Raw genomic sequence first — 21450 nt, 5'->3', positions numbered from 1 at the left:
ATTTTCTAAGAAGTATTGTTTTTATGAATTTTCAGCTTTTGTTTGAAAAGGAACCTTTTTGAAATAATTATTTTTCTTTAACATTTTAAGAATCTTGGGCTTTGCTGAAACTACTTGCAGTACAATAACAATTCACGCTATTAAAAAAAGGCATTGGTGTTTGGTAGAGTAATTGATCATTTTCGCATTTGGCGACCTGCTTCCTCGTCTTGGCTACACCAAACCTGCAGGGCCCGAGGAAAAAAACATTACCACAGCAAGAGCACTGGCTCGCCCCTCTCCTTGCCCACGAAGTCACCGCCGCCGCCGCTGCCCATGCTGGGCACTTCCGACGACCTACAGCGGCACGCAGTACGCTCCCGAGCTCCCCACGGTCTGCGCGTCCCTCTCCTCCGGCCAGATTCTTGGCTCCCATCCTGAACCGCCCGGTTGGAACCACCCCGTGGCTAGGGTTTCGGGCAGGGCTGCGCCGGCGCATCTCCAGCGGCCCTAGGTTAGTCCCTCCTTCCTTCTTGGCTGGGATCCACCACCCCTACAACTCACCTTCTCTTTTCCTGCCACCTCCATGTTCCATCCATCCCTGCATCAGATATAGGTACACAAGTTTGGTCAATTGATGCAGAGAAATTTATATGCTGTGGGGATGCAGGAGCAGGATCTGTTGTACAATTAGAGTCTGCAGTTTGCTTTCCAGGAGTAGGAGATGGATCTCTGTTCCTGTGTTTGGGGAAAAGAAAATTCTGAATTTGGCAACAAAAGTGTAAGATGTAATTAGATCTTTATTTCTGTTCTTCTGTTTATATCTGATTGCATATCCTAACAGGCATTTATAAATTTTCCCTAGATCCTTGTTTTGTAGTGTATTCAGTGGCTCACAAAGAAACCTTCTTTCTACTTGCCCTATTGATCTTATAGCAAAATGGCCCGTGTGAATCAAAAGATTTGCAGCAGAGCAGAGAGATATAGGAGAGCAACTAACAACGGTGCATCATACATTAAGAGAAATCGGAAACATGAAGAATTTAGGGAATACAACTGTATTAGGAAGTTTCTAATGAGTACAACCTAAGCAGTACACTATGTAACCCAAATGTGACGCTCAGATTAGTCAAAATGATAAGGAATTTGGTGACGGAATATTAAGATTTGCAATTTTCAGTGCATATTGCATCATCGATGCAGTCAGGCTAACATAATATTTTTATCGCATGTTCATATCAGGTGAACCATCACCATTCAGTGTCAAATTATCTAAAGGTGTTGGCATGGCCTAGTTTACCTCATAAGATGAGCACTGTATTTATTCCTCGCAATGGACCTCAATAGCGTGGTCGGAATAATCCATTTCTTTCCGTTGATTTACAACACAAGATCCTTCATTATTGACAAATGATTCTGCACACCGGCTAGCACAAAATCAGAATTACTTTCTTCAGGTATATTGTCCGGACCAGATAGATGTTGACGCCGCAGCAGGTGACTGCATCAATTGTTCTTCCATGGAGTCGTCTCCATGTTGAGTAGAATTTTCATTAACAGTGTCAAATTGTCCAGATTCTGGAATGGTTCCATTATCTACTATCGGGGTAATTAAATCAATGTTTGCATCACCAAATACCTGATGTTGCTCTGCAAAAGGATTTTATCAACACAAAGAATTTTTTTGAGATGAAAATAGGAAGTAATGAGAAAAGAAGAAAGTTTGTATGACATTAGTGGACCAGATGAGTGCAGAAATCTTATCATAAATATCTATATTTTTGCTATAAAAAAAGAGCAAAACTGATGGTCTGTATCATTTTAATTTTACTGGCAGATGGAGTTCTCTGGATCATCAGGATCCTTCATATACACACCGGAAACTCAAAGCGAGATAGCCACAGTTATTCAGGTAGAGTATTTGTTATTTCAATCGTCTTACTTGAGCTTTATAGCATTTACATCTCGTACTTCTTTTGGCAGGGGGTTTTGCTTGGTCTTTTTCTACTTCCCTTGCTGTACAGAAGTTCTCTTCGAGTTTGGGTTTACTGTCGAACATTGGGAAGCAACAAATAGAAGCAATTGAGGAACGAGAAAATAGGAAGTAATGAGAAAAGAAGAAAGTTTGTATGACATTAGTGGACCAGATGAGTGCAGAAATCTTATCATAAATATCTATATGTTTGCTATAAAAAAAGAGCAAATCTGATGGTCTGTATAATTTTAATTTTACTGGGAGATGGAGTTCTCTGGATCATCAGGATCATTCATATACACACCTGAAACTCAAAGCGAGATAGCCACAGTTATTCAGGTAGAGTATTTGTTATTTCAATCGTCTGACTTGAGCTTTATAGCATTTACATCTCGTACTTCTTTTGGCAGGGGATTTTGCTTGGTCTTTTTCTACTTCCCTTGTTGTACAAAAGTTCTCTTCGAGTTTGGGTTTACTGTCGAACATTGGGCAAGCAACAAACAGAAGCAATTGAGAAACAAGCAGAAAAAAGAGCAGGTTCTGCTCTATTTTATATCTCGTTGTTGGCGGTGTTACTATTCTTGGTTGGTTGCTACCAATTGACGTGTTGTTATACTTCATGCCTGCACATAACTTGAAATAGAATTACACTGCCTACCTTTAGCGTATTTATTGAGTACTATTGTTTCAATTAAAATGTATTTTTAACTTCAAATTATATGCTGGGTTCAGATTATTTTCTTAAAAACCAAGAGCTCTTTTAAGTTTTGCGGTAGTGTGATTTGCAAGAGGTAGCCATAGTTATTCGGAAATTAGAAGTGTTAGGAAAGATAGCGGAACATATTGAACTGAAGCTTAAAATCATGAATGACATTATATAGTAATGAATATTCCTCCTTGAAGAGAATCTTGTTTGGATTATAATTCCGACGTTGTCACTTGGCTGCAATGTTTCTGTAGATATTTAAGGTTAGAAATAAGCAATGCAATGTGAAATATAAACACTTTAGTTTATCCTAAGCATTACCTATTTGGTGAGGACTTCCTTGTAGACAATATTTTTCCTATAGGTCCCACTTGTACTCGTCTTCTTATTCTTTTTTCCCTTTTTGTATGTGTCGACTGTACTGGTCTTTTTAGTCTTCTGGTTGTTGACATCATGTGTACGTGCTAGTACCTTAATAGTTGATGTCGCGGTTGCTCTAGAAAGCACCACATATAGTTGACCATGTGAGAAAACTGGTTCAGGAAGGTAGACGCCGACATTTGGTATTGTTTGACCTTGTGATTTGTTTATTGTCATTGCAAAACTTAGCCTGACTGGAAACTGTTTCCTCTTAAAACTGAATGGGAACATGTCGTCGTCAGAGGGGCATAATAGTATACGTGACAGGAAAACTCGCATTCCAGAGTGTTTTCCCACCACAATCTCTGCATCAATTGTATTTTTTTGAAATCCGCGTACGACCAACCTCGTTCCATTGCAGAGTCCATTAGCAGGGTCGATGTTCCTGAGTAGTATGATTGAGCAATTGACTTTGAGCTTCAACATATGTGGAGGCAGTCCATTTGGGGTTAGAGTGTTTAGGAACTCTGGTGGATAGTAGTTATGCGGGTCATCTTCTACCAAATCGAAGCTGTGGTATACCATCTCCTCCCCCTGGAAGCGATCAATCATTTGTAGGTTGATTCTGTCTATGGAATCGTTCCTTGTGGATAAAATTTCTCTTGACGTGATGTACTTTGGATCTTTTAGGGAAGCATTATCCATTTGGTAGACACTGTCGATGAGCCCATCCAAGCTATTGTCATCCGTGTTATTTGGCACACATATACTTGTAGGTATTAGTATTTCACCATCTTCATTTGTCTCCTCGGTTCCGTTTCCAATGCGTAGTAAGTAATCCGCGAACCACTTGTCGTTTTGAGCCCTCATGTTGCGCACAACCTTCAATTGACACATTGAATTCCAAAGCTGGGACCTTCGTAGTGATGCATCTACTATCTGTGCTCTTGTTCCCTTTCGGACAACAGGTAGCACTTGCCTAAAATCCCCTCCGAATACGACAGTATTTCCACCGAATGGAAGTTCTTGTTTGTCCATTATGTCCCGCATGCTTTTGTCTAGTGCCTCCACTGTCTGCCTCTTGGTCATAGATGCTTCATCCCAGATTATTAGTGATGCTGCTTTGAGTAGCTTGGCTGTCCCACTCTGTTTTGTGAATCCACAATTAGCCCCATCGTCTATTTTTAGTGGAATCTTGAACCTCGAGTGTGCGGTCCTCCCTCCGGGCATTATTGAAGCAGCAACACCGGAAGTGGCTGTCGCCACAACAATCTTGCCTTGTCCGCGTATTGTGGCCAAGAGCGCCCTGTAAAGAAAAGTTTTTCCGGTGCCTCCAGGTCCATCAACAAAGAATATACCTCCTCTTTGGCATTCAATTGCTGCTAGGATTTTGTCGTAGGCCTCCCTCTGCTCGTTGTTTAGGTTTTTATTCAAAGATATGTCTTCATGATCCACCTCGATGGAGGACTCCTCGATGATCTCCGTTGGTACGTCATCTGTCGTCTCATGTTGTTGGTCGATCTTTGGAAGAGGAAACGATTCTATGTCTTTTCCCGTTGATTGCAACATGTCTCTGATATTTTTCAGAACCATTTGTTCGACTGTGTGCTTGCATTTGCAATTTCTGGTATAGTCCTCTGACATTGCCTCGAGGTGTTTGTTCCAGAGGCTACGTACGTCCCTTGGCTCGCAAAAAACCATGATTGTCGCAAATAGCCTGCGTAGTGATGATGGCATCCGAAAGAGTTCTGCTTTTGTCATGCAATCATCCAATGTGCTATCTGCCTCGATGAGTCCTCTTTTTTCTACAGCTTCACGAAAGGTAGGCATTAATTGTCCATCGACTGTTCGTAGGTCTTCGTAGATGGTGGCGCCTGTCACATGGTTTAGTAGTACTCGAAGATAGTATCGTTCTCCTTCAGCCGGGTGTGCTGAGACGATCCTGCCAACCTGGAACACAGCGGCTCGCTTCGTCTGTTGCCAAAACTTTCCCTGACTTTGCCAAGTATAATGTTCTGGAAGCTCTCTTTACAGTATGCCTCGTGCTTTTTCATGTAAGCTATTTGCTTCAAAGTACGCAGTCAACATTGACCTTTCCGTGCCTTCACGGTCAATAACATTCTGTATTTTTTCCATTCCATGATATGAAACCATGTGCACATTTGGTAGATGTAGCTGCAATTTCAAGACCGTTGGGTGCATTTTGCTTAGCTCAAAGCCATATATTCTCCACAATGCTTCAGGAGGTGTCACCCACCGTGCGTCTCTGTATTGCTTAATCTCATCGATTTCGACGTCGTCTGCTTTGTCAGTTACAGATACAGATGCTCGGTCATGACCCTTGTAGATGTACTTGAAGAGGTACTTAACGGCTTTAATGTTTGAGCATATCTCAACATTTATGTGGCAGTTAAACATCTTTAAGAGATATGGATTGTAAGGAACCACCCACCTGTTATCCACTTTGCAATTTCGGACCGTTTCAGTCCGACCGTCACCGCGTCTCCTATATATTGGGTAGGAGTCCTTGCCTTGAATCGTAGTTTCGTTAAATGCCCTTGGATAATTGTTCTTGCATGATGGGTGATTCTTTGTGCATGGATAGATTCTATTCAATGCACCGCAAGGACCATGCATCATATGTTTGATTACCATTCTGTATAGACCTGGGTACTTGTGCTTGTTAGGTAGCTCGGCAGAGATGATTCTGTCATATTGCTCTGGACATGTGTACTTGTATTTTCCGGTCATGATTAGCAGAAAGTGAGCATGGGGTAATCCCCTCTTTTGGAATTATACGACATACGTATATGCTTGAACCTTTCCAAGAATGGCCTTCTCAAATAGTTGTTTCTTCATTTCTTGTAGCTTGGCCCTGAAAACACGAAGGACAATGTTTGGGCGATCTTGTGGAGTTTGTCCAGTTTCTAGTTCACGTGTGATCTCTTCCCAGTTGGGGTTGCAGGTCATTGTTAGGAATACATCTGGCGTTCCATATTTTCTAACTAAAGCCATAGCATCAAGATACCAACGTAGTTTATCTCGTGGCCCTCCAATAAATGATGATGCAAGTATTCTCGTTTTTCCGACTGCATCTCCATTCTGTTCTCTAGCTTGAATGTTGTCTAGAAGGCCTTGGTATAGGTCCGCCCTTATTTCCTTTTGATTGTGCCAAATGAAATCTAGTCTGGAGCTTGCAATCTTGATGTATGTATCTACAACAAACTGCTGGAAAAGCCGTCCGCCATGCAAAATTGGGTTGAATATACTTGGTCGTGTATGGAATTTATAGCAGTAGTATTCTCTCATGGTTACCCACAGACCACTGGCTGAATCTGTGCAAATATGACAGCATAATAAGTTAGTTAAATACGTAGTCATATATGAAAATTGAATACTGGATATAATAGTATATGATCTTTTCTACCTGGGTCATCAATACTGGATATAATAGTATATGATCTTTTTTACCTGGGTCATCGTCATTACTGATATCATCATCACCAATATCTACCTCACGTGTGTCCCTCTTTGGTAATATTACATTTCTGTCATAAGTATCTCTTCTTTCATTTCCTTCAATCCACACTGCAGCTACCTCTGAATTAATTGGTGTGTTGTATGTTCTTTGGTCCAATCTCTGGTCAATGTTCAAAATGAGTCTGTAGTCCTCAAAGTTTTGGGCTTTCCCTAAACTCCTGAACTATTCAGAGTACGGGTTACTGCGTAGGATGTCTATTATTATTCCGATCACATCCTTGTCTTGCTCGTACATTTCCTCACGGCAATAACGGTATCGATGCTCTAAGTTTGTATCATCATCGTAGAAGTATAACTGGAGATGCTTTGGATGCGAGTCATTATTACCGAATGAGTTTATGTTATGATATATTTGACCATGTGCTCAAAAGGTGTAAATACCAGCTGTTCGCATGTCAGTTGTTTCTCTGTCGAGGTGGCAGTATAGGGTAGTAAATGAGAAGTGCCCATTGAAAAATCTTATATTTTGCCGAAAATTTCTTGCATCGGAGTCGTTGCTTGTCCAAAGTCTCATGAGTTCAGGTGGTGTTTTTGGATTGGCTAGTCTTATCTGTCCTTTTCTGCAGCATAATCCTTCAGTTTCATACTTGAATTTGGTTGCATGGCAGAATCTGCAATCTTCTTCTTTTTGGAGCACGTTTGTGCTTGTCGGTATGTTGCTGTAGACGAAATCATATGGATCAGGGTTGAGGGCCTCGTCTTCTATGGTTTCAATTTCCACTTCCATGTCCAACTCTGGTTTTATATGCAACAAATTAAATTTAGTAAGTAGTATTATATAATGCGAAAATTTATTTTAATTGTGTTAAGCATACCTTCACCGGTGAACATGTATTCATCTTCGTCGGTGTCTTCTTCAAATATGACTCCATCATTACCTGTGTTTTTATTTTTTATTTTGAGTGTGTGTGTGTGTGTATAGAGAGAGAGATTTGTTTTATTGCATAAGAGCATATATGAAATTGATAACCTTACCGTGATCCTCGTTGTATATTTTTTTGTTGCCGCATCTATTTCCTTAATAGTCTCTTCTTTCTCATACATGATTCCATCATTACCTGTGCAATTATTTTTTATTGTTATATATAAAAAAGTTTGTACATAAATGTATTTATATGTGATATGTATAAACTTACCATGATCATCATTGCATAATGATTGTATTCGTGCATGCAGTTTTTGGATTGTTGGAAGCATTGTGGATGGGATGTCTTCCCACAAAGCCACTTTATTGTGATCATCATTGTATAATGATTCTGTTGGTCTATCTGTTTCTCTGATGCGTGGAAACATTCAGGAGGGAATGTCTGTCCAGAATAGATTGTTAGTTCTACAGATAAATTCGAATGCGAGTATAAAATCGAGATTCTTACCGTAAGTCATGACTTGTGGCTGCTCTAATGGTTGATTGTTTTCATCGCAGGTTTCCGTCATAGATTTATCTTCTTTTGATGATTCGGCGACAGTTTGCTTCCGTCTTCTTGTGAATTCTTCGTTACGCTCATGTATCAATGTTTGCCTTTTTCCTCCTGCGACACAATTCCTGTGTTTTGTAGTTAATTTGGAGCTTCTAACTTCCTCTTCGGTTGCGACATATTCAGGGTTCTCCATTGCAATTGAATCCTTTGATGGTGTGTTGCGTTTCAATTGGCGACGAACTTCAATTTGTTCTACTCTTGCTTTCTTCCGTTCTGGTTGCATGTTTTCGTATTTTTTTTCTTGTGTGCGTTGTGTCGCCTTTTGTTCTGGTGTCTTTTCTGAATATTTCTTTTGATGATAGGCTTCGCGCCTTTTTTTCAGTTTGTCCTGCCTTTCTTCCTCGGTCATCCGTTCATTCCGCTCTTTATTTTTCCTTTTTATTTTTTCCTTTGACTCCTGCCTTTCTTCATTTGTCATCCGTGCATACCGATCTCTATCTCTCTTTCTTTTTTGTTCTTTGGCTGCATCCATTTGCTCCAAATAAGTTTCATGTATGAGATTTTGTATAATGTAAGAATTCCAAATTAATGATATAATAGATTTAATCTGTACAAGGCAGTATTATATTTTTAACATAGCATCCTGAAAAATATATATTAATAGAACGCTCATCCATACAGGTTTAAAGGGGCAGTCTGGTGATATGAGTATTTGTACAAACTATCTAGGACTTCAAGTTGACATGCGCATTTTTTTATTTACCTACGAACTACAGATGACATCGAGTAGATCGATTAGTGCTATCTCCAGATTTCTATCACCAGATTTCTATCATCATGTTACTGCATTTATGTTCATATGAGTTTCACTGGGAGATGCAACATAGTGTTTTTGAGTGGGCATGAGACTTGGTTCATATGGATATAAACTGGTAGTACTTATATAGCTTGACAGTGTTATATGGTTGCTGGTTAACATTTAGGCTTACATCACATATGCATGTTAATGACCAGATGCCATAACTGATATGTTTTGCTCTATTATAACTCAGCAAATTTTAGCAAATTTCTGATTGTATCTCAGATTATTCTATGGTAGGCATCACCTTCAAGTATATACAAGTTATCTGATAAGTATCATATAGTGTTGCAGACAGCGTACCTCAGATGGAACACGGGCTGTCCAGCGATGTGTTAGTTTCAACGGCTCGTATGCTGGTGTATAAAGGGCACGACTTGTTGTGCGAAGTTGACGTACAAAGTAGCTAATCCAGGGGAATCTATGTCCTATTTTTATAAAGGAGCATCATTGTGTATCTAATTAGATTAGGATTCGGACTCTTGCATCACCTGTATGTAATTAGATTAGAATTCGGACTCTTGCACCATGTGTATGTAATTAGATTAGAATTCGGACTCTTGCTTAGCATAGCTGTAATTTGATTAGAGTACGGACTCATGCAAAGCAAAGACAGCTTCGACTGCAAACACTGCTGCAACAGTGTACAGTATACAGTGAACATTATACAGTTGAGAACAGTGTATAGTGTAAAGTGATCCAATAGGACTTGAGCATTATTTAATGTAGAATCATGCTACTATTTGAGTTGCTTAAATAAATTGGTTTGATTTATACATTTTTAAGCATATATTAATTATTTTTATATGTTGCAATATAGCCCATTTGATATTTTTCTATGGCGTATTTTTTTTCTGTCTTCCGTTGCAACCCACTGGCCTTTTGCTAAATATTTTGTTTTCTTAGGATGGATAAACGTGTTACCCACACAAAAATTGTATTGAAACCATGGTATACAATGTAACTCGGATTAGATTGTGTTTTGTATATATTTGAAAAGAACTAAGAAGTAAATGCTTTGGTTATGTAACGTAAGCACCAGAAATACTACATATACCTTTTTAACCAAGGCATCACATATAAAAGCAAAGCAAAAAATGAAACAAACATAACCAATGACAAGCACCTATAAAATAATATTTCATCAACACATCACACGACTATCTCTAAAAGAATTTGCATCTGTCTTAGAACTTCTTATTTGATTTCTTTAGTACAAACCAAACTCCAGCTTTACTATCTAAAAAAAACTCTAGATCTACATGTTCATTGTCTCACTGCTCACTGCCTATTAACTGTTGGTTGATAAAATTCTCTTTGATATATCACCTTCCACCGATTGAGCTCCCTGCACAATAATATTGGTAAAGAAAATGTAATCAGAAATATGAGTAATTATTTGACTGCGGGTTGAATTCATAAAATAGCAGTATCAGGTAAAGATAGTTTTACTATGGATTTTCCTGATACAATTGATGAATTCCAATACACCAGCAGGCATGTTATCTTCACATTCTTGTCCTTGAATGTTAGCGACCCAAAATTAGTTTTCTGAGTTCATATCCATCCTGTACATTCATGTTTTTAGGATGACATCAACATGAGATGTGTAATTATAAAATTAATCATTTTTTTAGGAGGAAATAGTAGTTAACTCCTGAAAAATGTTACCTGTTATAAACCGGAATATCATCTATTATTTTTTGATGCCATAGGAGAATATTTTCATTCCATCTAGACCCCGGGCATGCTTTTGACATTGCTTTCGGTAAGTGTTCTGCTATCCATATAATCTTGTGCACATATTTTGCAAGTGGGTTGCATCGGTAGATGGGATTAATAGGAGTAGGATCCAAGATGTACAACGTTCTAGAATCTTTGTCCAATGTGAACATAATAAAATCATCGTTGGATTGTATTGGAACATGGATCTCAAATAGGCTACATATTAGATGTAATAAAAATTGGGGCGAAAGGTAAATGGAAGTGCTCTTACCGTTTTGCATGTTGAAACATTATATTCGATACCATGCCAACTACAAACAGAATTTGCTAGTTGTTCCACATCTATTTTTTTACGGAAATCTGGATGTCGTCCAAAATCAGTAGTTATCTAGTATATAAAATAATTAGTTAGAAAGAATACTAAAACTTTAGAATATATAAAGAAAATATAATGAACATAAAAACTTATCCAAAATTTCAAATCTAGATAATGCTTCACTATTAACCGTTTTTTTACCGTTTGGATGTCAACAAACATAATCTTCCGTACGACCAAATTAAAGCAATCCCGGTCCACTGGTAAATCACCCTTTAGCATTCCTTGTAGTTTTTTGTGAGACAAGCTAATTGGATATGGCTCTGAACTCTGGACCCATACCTTCTTGATGATGATGGCAATTGAGAAAATTATAATAAAATAAACCATTAAGAAAATAAGTTATTATACAATTGCACTACTAATTTCAAATGACTTACTCTAAAATGTCGATGTAATTGATTGAGGTAATAAAGCTACACAGTGCACCTGTTAACTCATTCAAGCTCATGTTTGAAAGAATAGATATCAATGATCTGTATTTATTTTCAATAGATACTGGGTTTTTTTTGTTTTGATTCTTTTATATAATCTAGACTTTCCAATATTTGAACATCATCAGCATCTCCCTCAGTGTCATCGTCACTTTGTTCAACGCTTGTAGTCATATCTGCATTGTTTGTTTTCCAACATAATAATATGCTGGCTAACTTATACCTAAAAGAAGTAATCATCTCCTGTGCAACACGAAAAATAATTAATATATTTTTAAAAATTAGCATAGTTTTTGTAAAATTAACATACTTCTTATATTGAAGAAAGAAGATACATACCTGTGTAATTGGGTAGGATAGGGCACAACCCATGAAATATTCTATAAATTTGACCATAAACAAACCACATGAAGAACTATCTTTTTGAATTGGCTTTTGTAACTGTTCTGTGATCTTCCATTCTGTAAGATCAACGTCTTTCCAATCATCACTTACCAAGTTATGACTTTTAAGGTGGTCCAAATGAAATTGTATTCCTCGTAGCTAAAAAAGAAATAGTGATCAGAAATGATACACATTAGTGAACAATGAATGTACGTCATTTACATATAGTAATTAAATTGGTGTTGTAACTAACAATAATAGCGAGATCCTCTCGGTCAAACTTCCAGCACAATGAGTCGAGTACTTGAATCTCATGCTTTTTTGTATTCAAAATGGCTAAATACCAATGTGTGTTGTTCGTATTTATTGGAAGTTCAATTTGTAATAAAGATAATTAGGATCTTTTAAAAAAATGAAACCTAGAACATGAAAATTATAGTTATGGATATTATCATGTCATGCTTCATATATTTTTTCACAAGCTCTGTCATAAAGGCACTATCTTGTTGTATGCCATGCTCACCATCACGTTTAAATAGTGAGGTAACAAAAGGACTCTCAAAATATACACTATTGTCATTCTGGACATGTATTTGGTCCTTCATACAACATATATATGCATTGATCACCTCTAGTGAAGATTCAATAAATACATTACTAATAGATATTAAAAATTTGAAAATATTTCTGTTTGGGTAAGGGTACTTACATCATCATTGACCCACTCTTTTTCATGCAGCAGGCACATTAATTGCTTTTGTAATACAATACTTCCATCTATCTAAATCAATAAATTTTTTCCCGGATGTGATTCTATTGCTATATGAGCACATAGATCACGATCGGTTAATGTATACTCTGGAAAAAACAAATAATTAAAGAATATATATTGGATATGAAAATATACATCATAAGTTAAACAAATACCTTGTGGGAGGTAATAATATGTGTGATCATCTTTGATCTCTTTATTTGAATCTGGATCCTTAAGATCATGTAATGGAAAATTAGAAGATATTGTGGGGCTGCATGGGCCTGGATCAATTTATCATCAACTTTCATCTCTTTATGTAAATCTGCTTCGTTAACTGCTTCGTTAACATCATGTAATGCAAAAACAGGAGATAATGTGGAGCTAGATGGGGTTGGAGTTGATGGTAATGGATCATGATCTATCAGAATATCTGATTCCGGCACAATCGATTCATGACAATCAGAAAGAGGAGTAGATGTTGACATAGGTGATGACTCCAGAACACCTGATTCAGATGCTTTTGCTTTTTTGGTAGGTCGGTTATCAAAATCCTGTGCAATATTAAGTTCAATGTTGTCATCTATTTTCTGGAGTCACAAAAAAAATAAATGGCAAACTCAAACTGTCAGAAACACTATCGCAGGAATCAGTTTAAACAAAGGTAAGATACAAAACAACAACTATGGTGATCATTCTATGAAAACCTCATACGTATTCTATGTACAATAAAAAATAAAATGATTAAATTTATATTACATACCTGTGGTGTAGCCATCGTTTGCGATATTGGATGGCTCGATGGATATTTTTCTACCTCCGACGATTCTTCTACCTCCGACGAACTTGTCACTTCTGTCTCCGTCGAACTTGAAGGCCACATGATGCTTATCTCGTCCAACTACCTGATGGAGTTTTCAGCTCAGGATCGTTGGATTTCATGAATTATTTCTCGTCCAAATACGCAACCTGATGGAGTTTTCAGCTCAGGATAGTTCCATCTTATACAAGAGAAGACCAATCCTCGTCCGGCAAAACCGAGCTGTAGCAGGACACGGTCAGAAACCGAGCCACAGTCAGAAACAGAGTCCAAAACAAACACGGGAGCGCAGGCAGCACTAACAGGTAAGGCGTAGGAGGACCTTCACAGGTCAGACGGGCCCGAATCCGGCACGCTCTGTGCTTCGGCGCGTGTCAGGAGGGGGAGTCCGACGCGGCGGTGCGCGACGTCGTGTGGTTCGGCTCCGGGAGCCTGGACGAGGTGGGAAGCAGGCTCGCCGCATGCTCGTTGAGCCCCTCTATTCAGATTGATTTTGGGAAGCAGTTTTACCGCATGCTCGTTGAGCCCCTCGATCCAGACTCACTCCGTCGGCCCCGAGATCTCCTGCCGCCACTCCCACAAGGTGGTCGCCTGCGAGGTCCGTTGTCCGCACGCAGGTCGACGCCATCCACCACTGCTTCTCGTGGTCACATCGATGAAAAGCTTGCTCCAATAGTACACAACGATGCTGAACTATGCATCTCCTGAAATCTGAAACCAACAGTCCACAACTCACCACGGCACTTCTCCATTTCTGAGCCCATTCAGTACATTGATGTGAGGAATAAATCAATAGATCTATGTGTTATTTGAGGCATAATCTGGGTTACAAAATGCAAGAATTCTTTCCAATTGGATCAGCCGCATCCATCTTGAACAAATTAACTAAGAAATAATAACCTGAAACTCTGAGTGCTCAGCACCGGCTGCAGCTCTAATGATAACCCCTCCTAGTACCAGCAGATCTAGCTACTGAACCCAAACGTGTGCCAAGGTTTCCTAGTTAATTTGGTCAACTACTGAATTTCAAAAGGGGATTTGACTTACCATCCGTGCGCTCAGTACTCTTGCCGTCCGTGCGCTCCGGCTAGCTCAGACCAACGCTGCGCTCACGCCAACTCAGACCAAAATTGACATAACGGAGTACTCGGACCATCACTTTTTGTTCCACATTGTCATGCAAATGCGCTTCGGCGTCAGAAACATCCTGTTCAATTGGTTGGGTGATGAAACCAGGCTGCTGTCCACATCCATTATCTTCTATGGGAAATTGATGCAGCACAACAGATAAATGGTCACGGTGTGAAATACTGCATTTTCCATTTCAGCACAGCAGGCTGGTTGTACCAAAGCGGGACTCTCTGTAATTTGATTGACTAATCTCTGAACAACAAAATTAAGAAGTAAACATAGATAGATGAAATGGCATCACATGTGGACTTTGATCGAGCAATATATGACACAGTTGTCGGCCCCATGAGGAAAATGTTCAGACATTTACAATAACAATAATGTATTTGTTCCCAAAAACACAATCTCTACTTTGGAAAGAGTTAGTTGAAAATAGAAGATCAATGTACATTTATTAAAAGCCCCAATTAATAGTTTAGTTTCAGTATCCAGAGCGTAGAATACACCAAGGGTTTCCTAGAAATTTAGGAACTCCTTTAGGGGCAATCCAGACATACGTATCCAACTCGATTCATAATTCTGAAAAAACATCAAGCTATTCTGACAAAACATCATGATTCTAAAAATTGCGATTCAGGGATCATTGATGCGCTCACGCTGCAGAGATTCCTCGTCCCACCGGAAGCTGTATGCATTAGTGTCATCTCGTATGAGCAAACTCTGTAGTGTGAGCTGTTTTCAGGTGTTTCTATTCATTTCTCAATGGTTTACTGATCTTTAGATGATTTGGCTTCTTCAGATCAGATGCATTTGGCAAAAAAATCAGTAAAGATTTTCATTGCGTGAAGACCTAAGGATGACTTTGTCCAGTTCTTGACAAAACATCATGATTCTGAAAATTGCCATTCAGGAGAGTTGCTCCACAGCAATGGCGTACTGGAAGGCCTCGTCTGCGGGTCGCAGGGAGACGTGAATACCTAGTCGGGAAGATCGAGGGAGGTGAGGTGGACGACGGAGCCGTCGCGGGCGACCTCGTGGACGATGAAGTCGGAGTAGCAGTGCTTGAGTCCCGTCCGCCTCCGGCCGCCATCGGCAAGCAGAGCAGCCGTCCGTGCGCTGAGTCGATCTCCCGAGTTAGTCTCGTCCGCCTCGGGCCACCACCGGCAAGCAGAGCCGCCGTCCGTGCGCTCCGGCCGCGGCCGCCACCGGCAAGCAGAGCCGCCGTCTGTGCGCTATCCGTCATGTCCGCCTCGGGCCGCCACCGGCAAGCAGAGCCGCCGTCTGTGCGCTATCCGTCTTGTTCGTCTCGGGCTGCCACCGACAAGCAGAGCCGCCGTCCGTGTGCTCCGGCCGCGGGTTTTTACGCAAAAAAGCAAAACATTTTTCACTTAAACAGGGACCTCGGGTCCAATTTCCATAAAACAGAAGATTTTTTTTGCAAAACGACAGCGACAGTAATTCCAACAAAAGAGATAGAAATCCATCGGGGTGATGTCTAGTGGGCCTGGATGGAATAGTCTCTCCTTAGCACGTGGTAGTTTCCCATATGCATGTAGCATGAGAGGAAAATGAACTTTTTGCTTCCTCCTGGTCTTGCTGACACGTGTTGTGCGACTGTCGGCTTCCATGGGCAAACTCTTTGTTCAGTTTTCAGTCGTATAGTATTGTATAAACAACCTAGGCCATAATTATTCTTTCTGCCTTGTTTTGGAGCCAAAGTCTGACTCGTTCTCCTGGCCATTGTTACTCTGTGTTGGGAGCGGGGTGAAGCTGTGTAACGCAGCCAATGTGGTGAGCCAACAAGGTGGAGGCGAGGTGGGCAAGGCCAAACCGGCCACAACGAGGCGGGCGGAGCAAGGACGAAGCTGCCATGGCGCGACGGTGGTTTGCAGGCGAGACAACAACGACAGCCGTGGCGAGACAAGGTGAACAGGCGAAGGCGGCCAGGCGTGGGCGAATGGAGGAGGTGAGGCCGGCTCGGATACGCGGTAGCAGGGGCAAGCCAGGCAGGGAGAGACCGGCTCAGTGTGGACCATGAGTATGACTCGTGGCGAGGTCGAGCCGGGCATGGCACGGCGAGCGCTGCCTGCGAGTCCGCGGTGGAGGCAGAAGTGGCGAAGCGCGGAGGCAGGCATGGTGCGACGGCGGCTCACGGCGTGACGGGCGTGGCGAGTCAGTAGGCGGAGCAGCCGGCGGCTCGCGTGTTATGAGCAGGTGAAGTGAAGGCGGCGCGGCACCTCGAGGCGTGATGGGTGCAGAAGGAGTTGCGCAGCAAGATGGGGCAAGCCGGTGGCCGAGACGACCTCGGCATGGTCGTGAGCAAGCAGAGGCGGGACGAGGCCAGTTTGGACCCGCGCCGGCTGTGGCGGAGGAGGCGAGGGTGACCCGGCCAGCACGGATTCGAGGTGTGGCGGTGGTGGCTCAGACACGAGGCGACGGTAGTACTGGGCCTGGCTGGAGCAGGGCGCGTGCGGGAAGGCTTGGATGGAGCCGCGAGCAGCCGGCGTGCACGGTGGTGCTGACGGCGGCTCGAAGTGCATGCAGTAAGGCGGCGGCGTGGTGGGGCGAAGCGGTGGAGCATGCGGGGCCAGCGCGGCGCAGTGAGCCGGCGAGGCGTAGCGCTTTGTAGGCGAGGCCGGCTTGACCTGGGGTGAACGTGGGGGCGGCCTCGAGCGGCGCGGTTGCGCGCCTTGCAACAAAGGTGATGAAGGTGCACGGCGGACGGCCGTGGTAGCGCTGGTGCGCGGCGCACGAGAGGTGATGAGGCGAGGCCATGGCGGCTCAGGCGCGCGGCTGCACGGGCCATGGCAGCGACGACATGTGTGGCGAGGCGGTAGCCAGTAGGAGTAGCGGCGCGAGGCTAGGCGAGGTGATGGCGGCTGCGATAGGTAGGCGTAGGTCGGCTCATCACTCATCGGCGAGCCGAGATTGGCTCGGAGCCACGTGCAGCGGGCGACACGCAGAGACCGAGTCGTGGTCATCTCTGTGCGGATCCGGCGGGTCATAACTTCTCGATCCTTAAAAAAGATCCCTTCAAAACACAATTTCACCGTACGATCAGCCTCATGGTGGACGCCAAATATTGTGGTTTTGTCACGACATATGTCCTCATGCAAGGACTTAGATGTAGAGCCATCGCAATCATGTGGCGGCTTGAGAGGGGTTGGTCGGAATCGAGAGACGCGAGTTACCCAGGTTCGGCCTCTCCGATGGAGGTAAAAGCCTATGATCTTGATTACAAGGGTGCAGACTCGCCACCTCTAATCTCGTGGGTGTCTAATCTGCCTATCTCATGATTTGTCTTGTCTAGACCTAAGTTGTCCATATCTCCCTCTTGGGGCGCCTTACCCCTCCTTATATAAGTGGAAGGGGTAGGTTTACATGTAGAGTCCCACTAGGAGTAAGAATATGACTAGTCTCTCTTGAATCCTAATCCGGGTCTTGTTTCCTTTGTGTGGGAGTCTCTCCTCTTCTTGGGCCTTCTCTTGTGAGCCGACCCTCACGGCCTCTCTATGAGCCGCCTTATGCCAGGGTGTACGCCGGGCCTTGGGCCTTCGTCATTTGTCTAAGTTGCCTGTGGGGTCAAGTATGAGTTACCCACCAGGTCACTACTGAGTCGCCGGTGAGTCGCCAAGTCCTTGGCGGGTCATACTTCAAGCCGGGTTACATTGCGGGGTATATCCCCGACAACGGGTGTAAGCCAGTTTTGCACATGCAGAATACTTGGGTTAAACTTGACAAACCTAGCATGTATGGCCTCGGAACACAGGAGACCGAAAGGTCGAACATGAGTCATATAGTAGATATGATCAACATAAAGATGTTCACCATTGAAACCACCTCATCTCACATGATGATCGGACTTGGGTTGGTGGATTTGGATCATGTCACACTTAGACAACCCGAGGGATGTTGATTTGAGTGGGTGTTCACTAGTAATATGATTAACTGAACTTATTATCATGAACTAAGTCTAAAATTGTCTTTGCAAACTATGTGTAGATCAATGGCTCGTGCAGTAGCTACCTTGAATTTTAATGCGTTCCTAGAGAAAGCTAAGCTAAAATATGATGGAAGTAACTATATGAACTAGGTCCGTAATCTCAGGACCATCCTCAAGGCAGCACAAAAGCCTTATGTCCTTGATGCATCGCTTGGTGCGCCACCCTCTCGAGCATCACCTGTGGACATTGTGAACGTCTGGCAGGCACGGGCTCATGACTACTCTATAGTTCAGTGCACCATGTTGTACGGCTTAGAACTGGGGCTCCAAAGACGTTTTGAGCACCATGGAGCATATGAGATGTTCCAAGAGCTTAAAATGGTTATCCAGGCAAATGCCTGGGTCGAGAGATATGAATCCTTTGACAAGTTGTTTAGTTGCAAGATGGAGGAGAATAGCTCTGTCAGTGAACATGTGCTCAGAGTGTGTGTGTACTATAACCGCTTAAGCCAATTGGGAGTTAATCTTCGGGATGAGGTAGTTGTTGACAGAGTTCTCTAGTCACTGCCACCTAATTAAAGAGCTTTGTTATGAACTATAACATGCAAGGGATGGAGAAGACGATCCCTGCATTGTTCACATTGCTTAAATCTGCAAAAGTAAAAATCAAAAAAGACCATCAAGTATTGATGGTGAACAAGACCACTAGTTTCAAGAAAGGCAAGGGCAAGAAGGGAACCTTCAAGAATAACGGCAGGCCAGTTGTCGCTCCTGTGATGAAACTAAGGTTGGACCCAATCCTGAGAGTGAGTGCTTCTACTGCAAGGGGACTAGCCACTAGAAGCGGAAATGCCCCAAATACGTGGCTGATAAGAAGGCTGGCAACATCAACAATGGTATATTTGATATACATGTTATTGATGTGTACCTTACTAGCTCTCGGAGTAGTGCCTCAATTTTGATACTAGTTCAATTGCTAATATTTGTAACTCAAAACAGGAACTACACAATAAATGGAGGCTTGCAAAGTACGAGGTGACGATGCGCATTGGAAATGGTTCCAAGGTTGATGTGGTCGATGTCGGCACACTCGCTCTTTGATTACAATTAGGATTAGTTTTAAACCTAAATAATTGTTATTTGCTACCTGCGTTGAGCATGAACATTATATTTGGATCTTGTTTATTGCAACAAGGTTATTCATTTAATTCAAAGAATAATGGATGTTCTATTTATATGAGTAATATCTTTTATGGTCATGCACCCAATGTGGATGGTTTATTCTTGTTGAATCTCAATCGTAGTGATAGACATGTTTATAACATTGATACTAAAAGATGCAAAGTTAATGATGATAGTACCACTTATGGCACTGCCCCTTCGGTCATATTGGTGTAAAACGCATGCAGAAACTCCATGCTGATGGACTTTTGGAATCACTCGGTTTTGAATCACTTGATACGTGCGAACCATGCCTCATGGACAAGATGACTAAAACCATGTTTTCCGGCACAATGGAGCGGGCAAGTGACTTATTGGAAACAATACATACTGATGTATGTGGTCCAATGAGTGTTGATGCACGCGATGGATATTGTTATTTCCTGACCTTCATTGGTGACATAAGTAGATATGAGTATATATACTTAATGAAACACAAGTGTGGAACTTCCAGAATGTTCAAAGAATTTTAGAGTGAAGTTGAAAATCATCGTAACAAGAAGATAAAATTTCTGCGATCTGATCGTTGTGGTGAATATCTGATTTATGAGTTTGGCACACAATTGAGGCAGTATGGAATCATTTCACAACTCATGCCACCTGGAACACCACAGTGTAATGGTGTGTCTGAACATCTTAATCGTACTCTATTGGATATGGTGCGATCTATGATGTCTCTTACCAATTTTCCACTATCATTTTGGGATTATGCATTAGAGATAGGCACATTCACTTTAAATAGAGCACATTCTAAGTCCGTTGAGACGACACTGTATGAATTATGGTTTGACAAGAAACCTAAGCTGTCATTTCTCAAAGTTTGGGCATGTGACGCTTATGTCAAAAGGCTCCAACCTGATAAGCTCGAACCCAAAGTGGAGAAGTGTGTCTTCATAACCCTAAGGAAACAATTGGGTACACCTTCTACCTGATACGTCTCCAATGTATCTATAATTTTTGATTGTTGCATGCTATTATATTATCATTCTTGGATGTTCTACAATCATTTTATAGCAACTTTATATCATTTTTTGTGACTAAACTATTGACATAGTGCCCAGTGCTAGTTGTTGTTTTTTTCTTGTTTTTTGACTTTGCACAAAATCAATATCAAACGGAGTCCAAATGTCACGGAACTTTTTGGAGATTTTTTCTACCTAGAAGACATGTAGAGAGTCAGGCTCATGGGGCCCACTAGGCACCAGGGCGCGCCTACCCCCTCGCGCGTCCTCGTGGGTAGTGGGCACCTCGTGGCCCATCTGGACACGAGACCGATGCCAAAAATCCTATAAATACACAAACCCCGAGAAATAACCCCTGGTTGGAAGTTCCATCGTCGCAAGCCTCTGTATCCACGAAAACTCAATCGGGGGCCCAGTTCGGCACCCCGCGAGAGGGGGAATCATGACTGGAGGCCATCTTCATCATCCCGACGGCCACCATGATGAGGAGGGAGCAGTCCACCCTAGTGGTTGAGGGTTTTTACAAGTAACTATGTGTTTAATCTCTCTCTCTCTCTCTCTCTCTCTCTCTCTCTCTATCTCTCTCTCGTGTTCTTGATTTGGCACGATCTTGATGTATCTCAAGCTTTGTTAGTATAGTTGGATTTTATGGTGTTCCTCCTCTCTATCTTGTTGTGATGAATTGAGTTTTCCCTTTGAGGTTTCATTATTATAAAACTTAATACTTTCACTACAGGAATTACAAAATTTGCCATCTGTCTACTCTTTGTCATCTGCTAGGGGACGGCAAAGATGGTCTTTGCCGTCAGGCGTCCATAAGCTAACGGCAAGGAGAGGACAGATGGGAAAGATACTAGTTGCCATAT

General features: G+C 41.9%; 1 protein-coding gene across 15 annotated transcripts; it reads left to right on the top strand.

Annotated features, from left to right (window-relative positions):
• The first annotated feature begins 222 nt into the window (after positions 1 to 222).
• On the top strand, positions 223 to 9611 carry LOC123407165. Of its 15 annotated transcripts, none has more exons than XR_006612558.1 (7): positions 223 to 493; positions 650 to 760; positions 1817 to 1891; positions 1963 to 2293; positions 2365 to 2491; positions 7737 to 7934; positions 9132 to 9611. XR_006612558.1 is itself a non-coding variant. In XM_045100242.1 (5 exons), the coding sequence occupies exons 2-5, from the start codon at positions 704 to 706 to the stop codon at positions 7838 to 7840; spliced, it is 363 nt and encodes a 120-aa protein (XP_044956177.1). In that variant the 5' UTR covers positions 223 to 493; positions 650 to 703; the 3' UTR covers positions 7841 to 7938. The 15 variants fall into 15 exon arrangements, 7 of the variants coding, with proteins under 7 accessions (XP_044956177.1, XP_044956171.1, XP_044956174.1 ...); XR_006612557.1 differs by having other exon boundaries at positions 9124 to 9611; XR_006612555.1 differs by lacking the exon at positions 7737 to 7934 and adding an exon at positions 1222 to 1436 and having other exon boundaries at positions 2004 to 2293; positions 7984 to 9611.
• Positions 9612 to 21450: the final 11839 nt, after the last annotated feature.

Source organism: Hordeum vulgare, chromosome 7H (assembly GCF_904849725.1).
Source record: "Hordeum vulgare subsp. vulgare chromosome 7H, MorexV3_pseudomolecules_assembly, whole genome shotgun sequence".
Lineage (NCBI taxonomy): Eukaryota > Viridiplantae > Streptophyta > Magnoliopsida > Poales > Poaceae > Hordeum > Hordeum vulgare.
The sequence above is the reverse complement of the archived record's forward strand: the minus strand, read 5'-3'. Positions and strand labels throughout refer to the sequence as shown.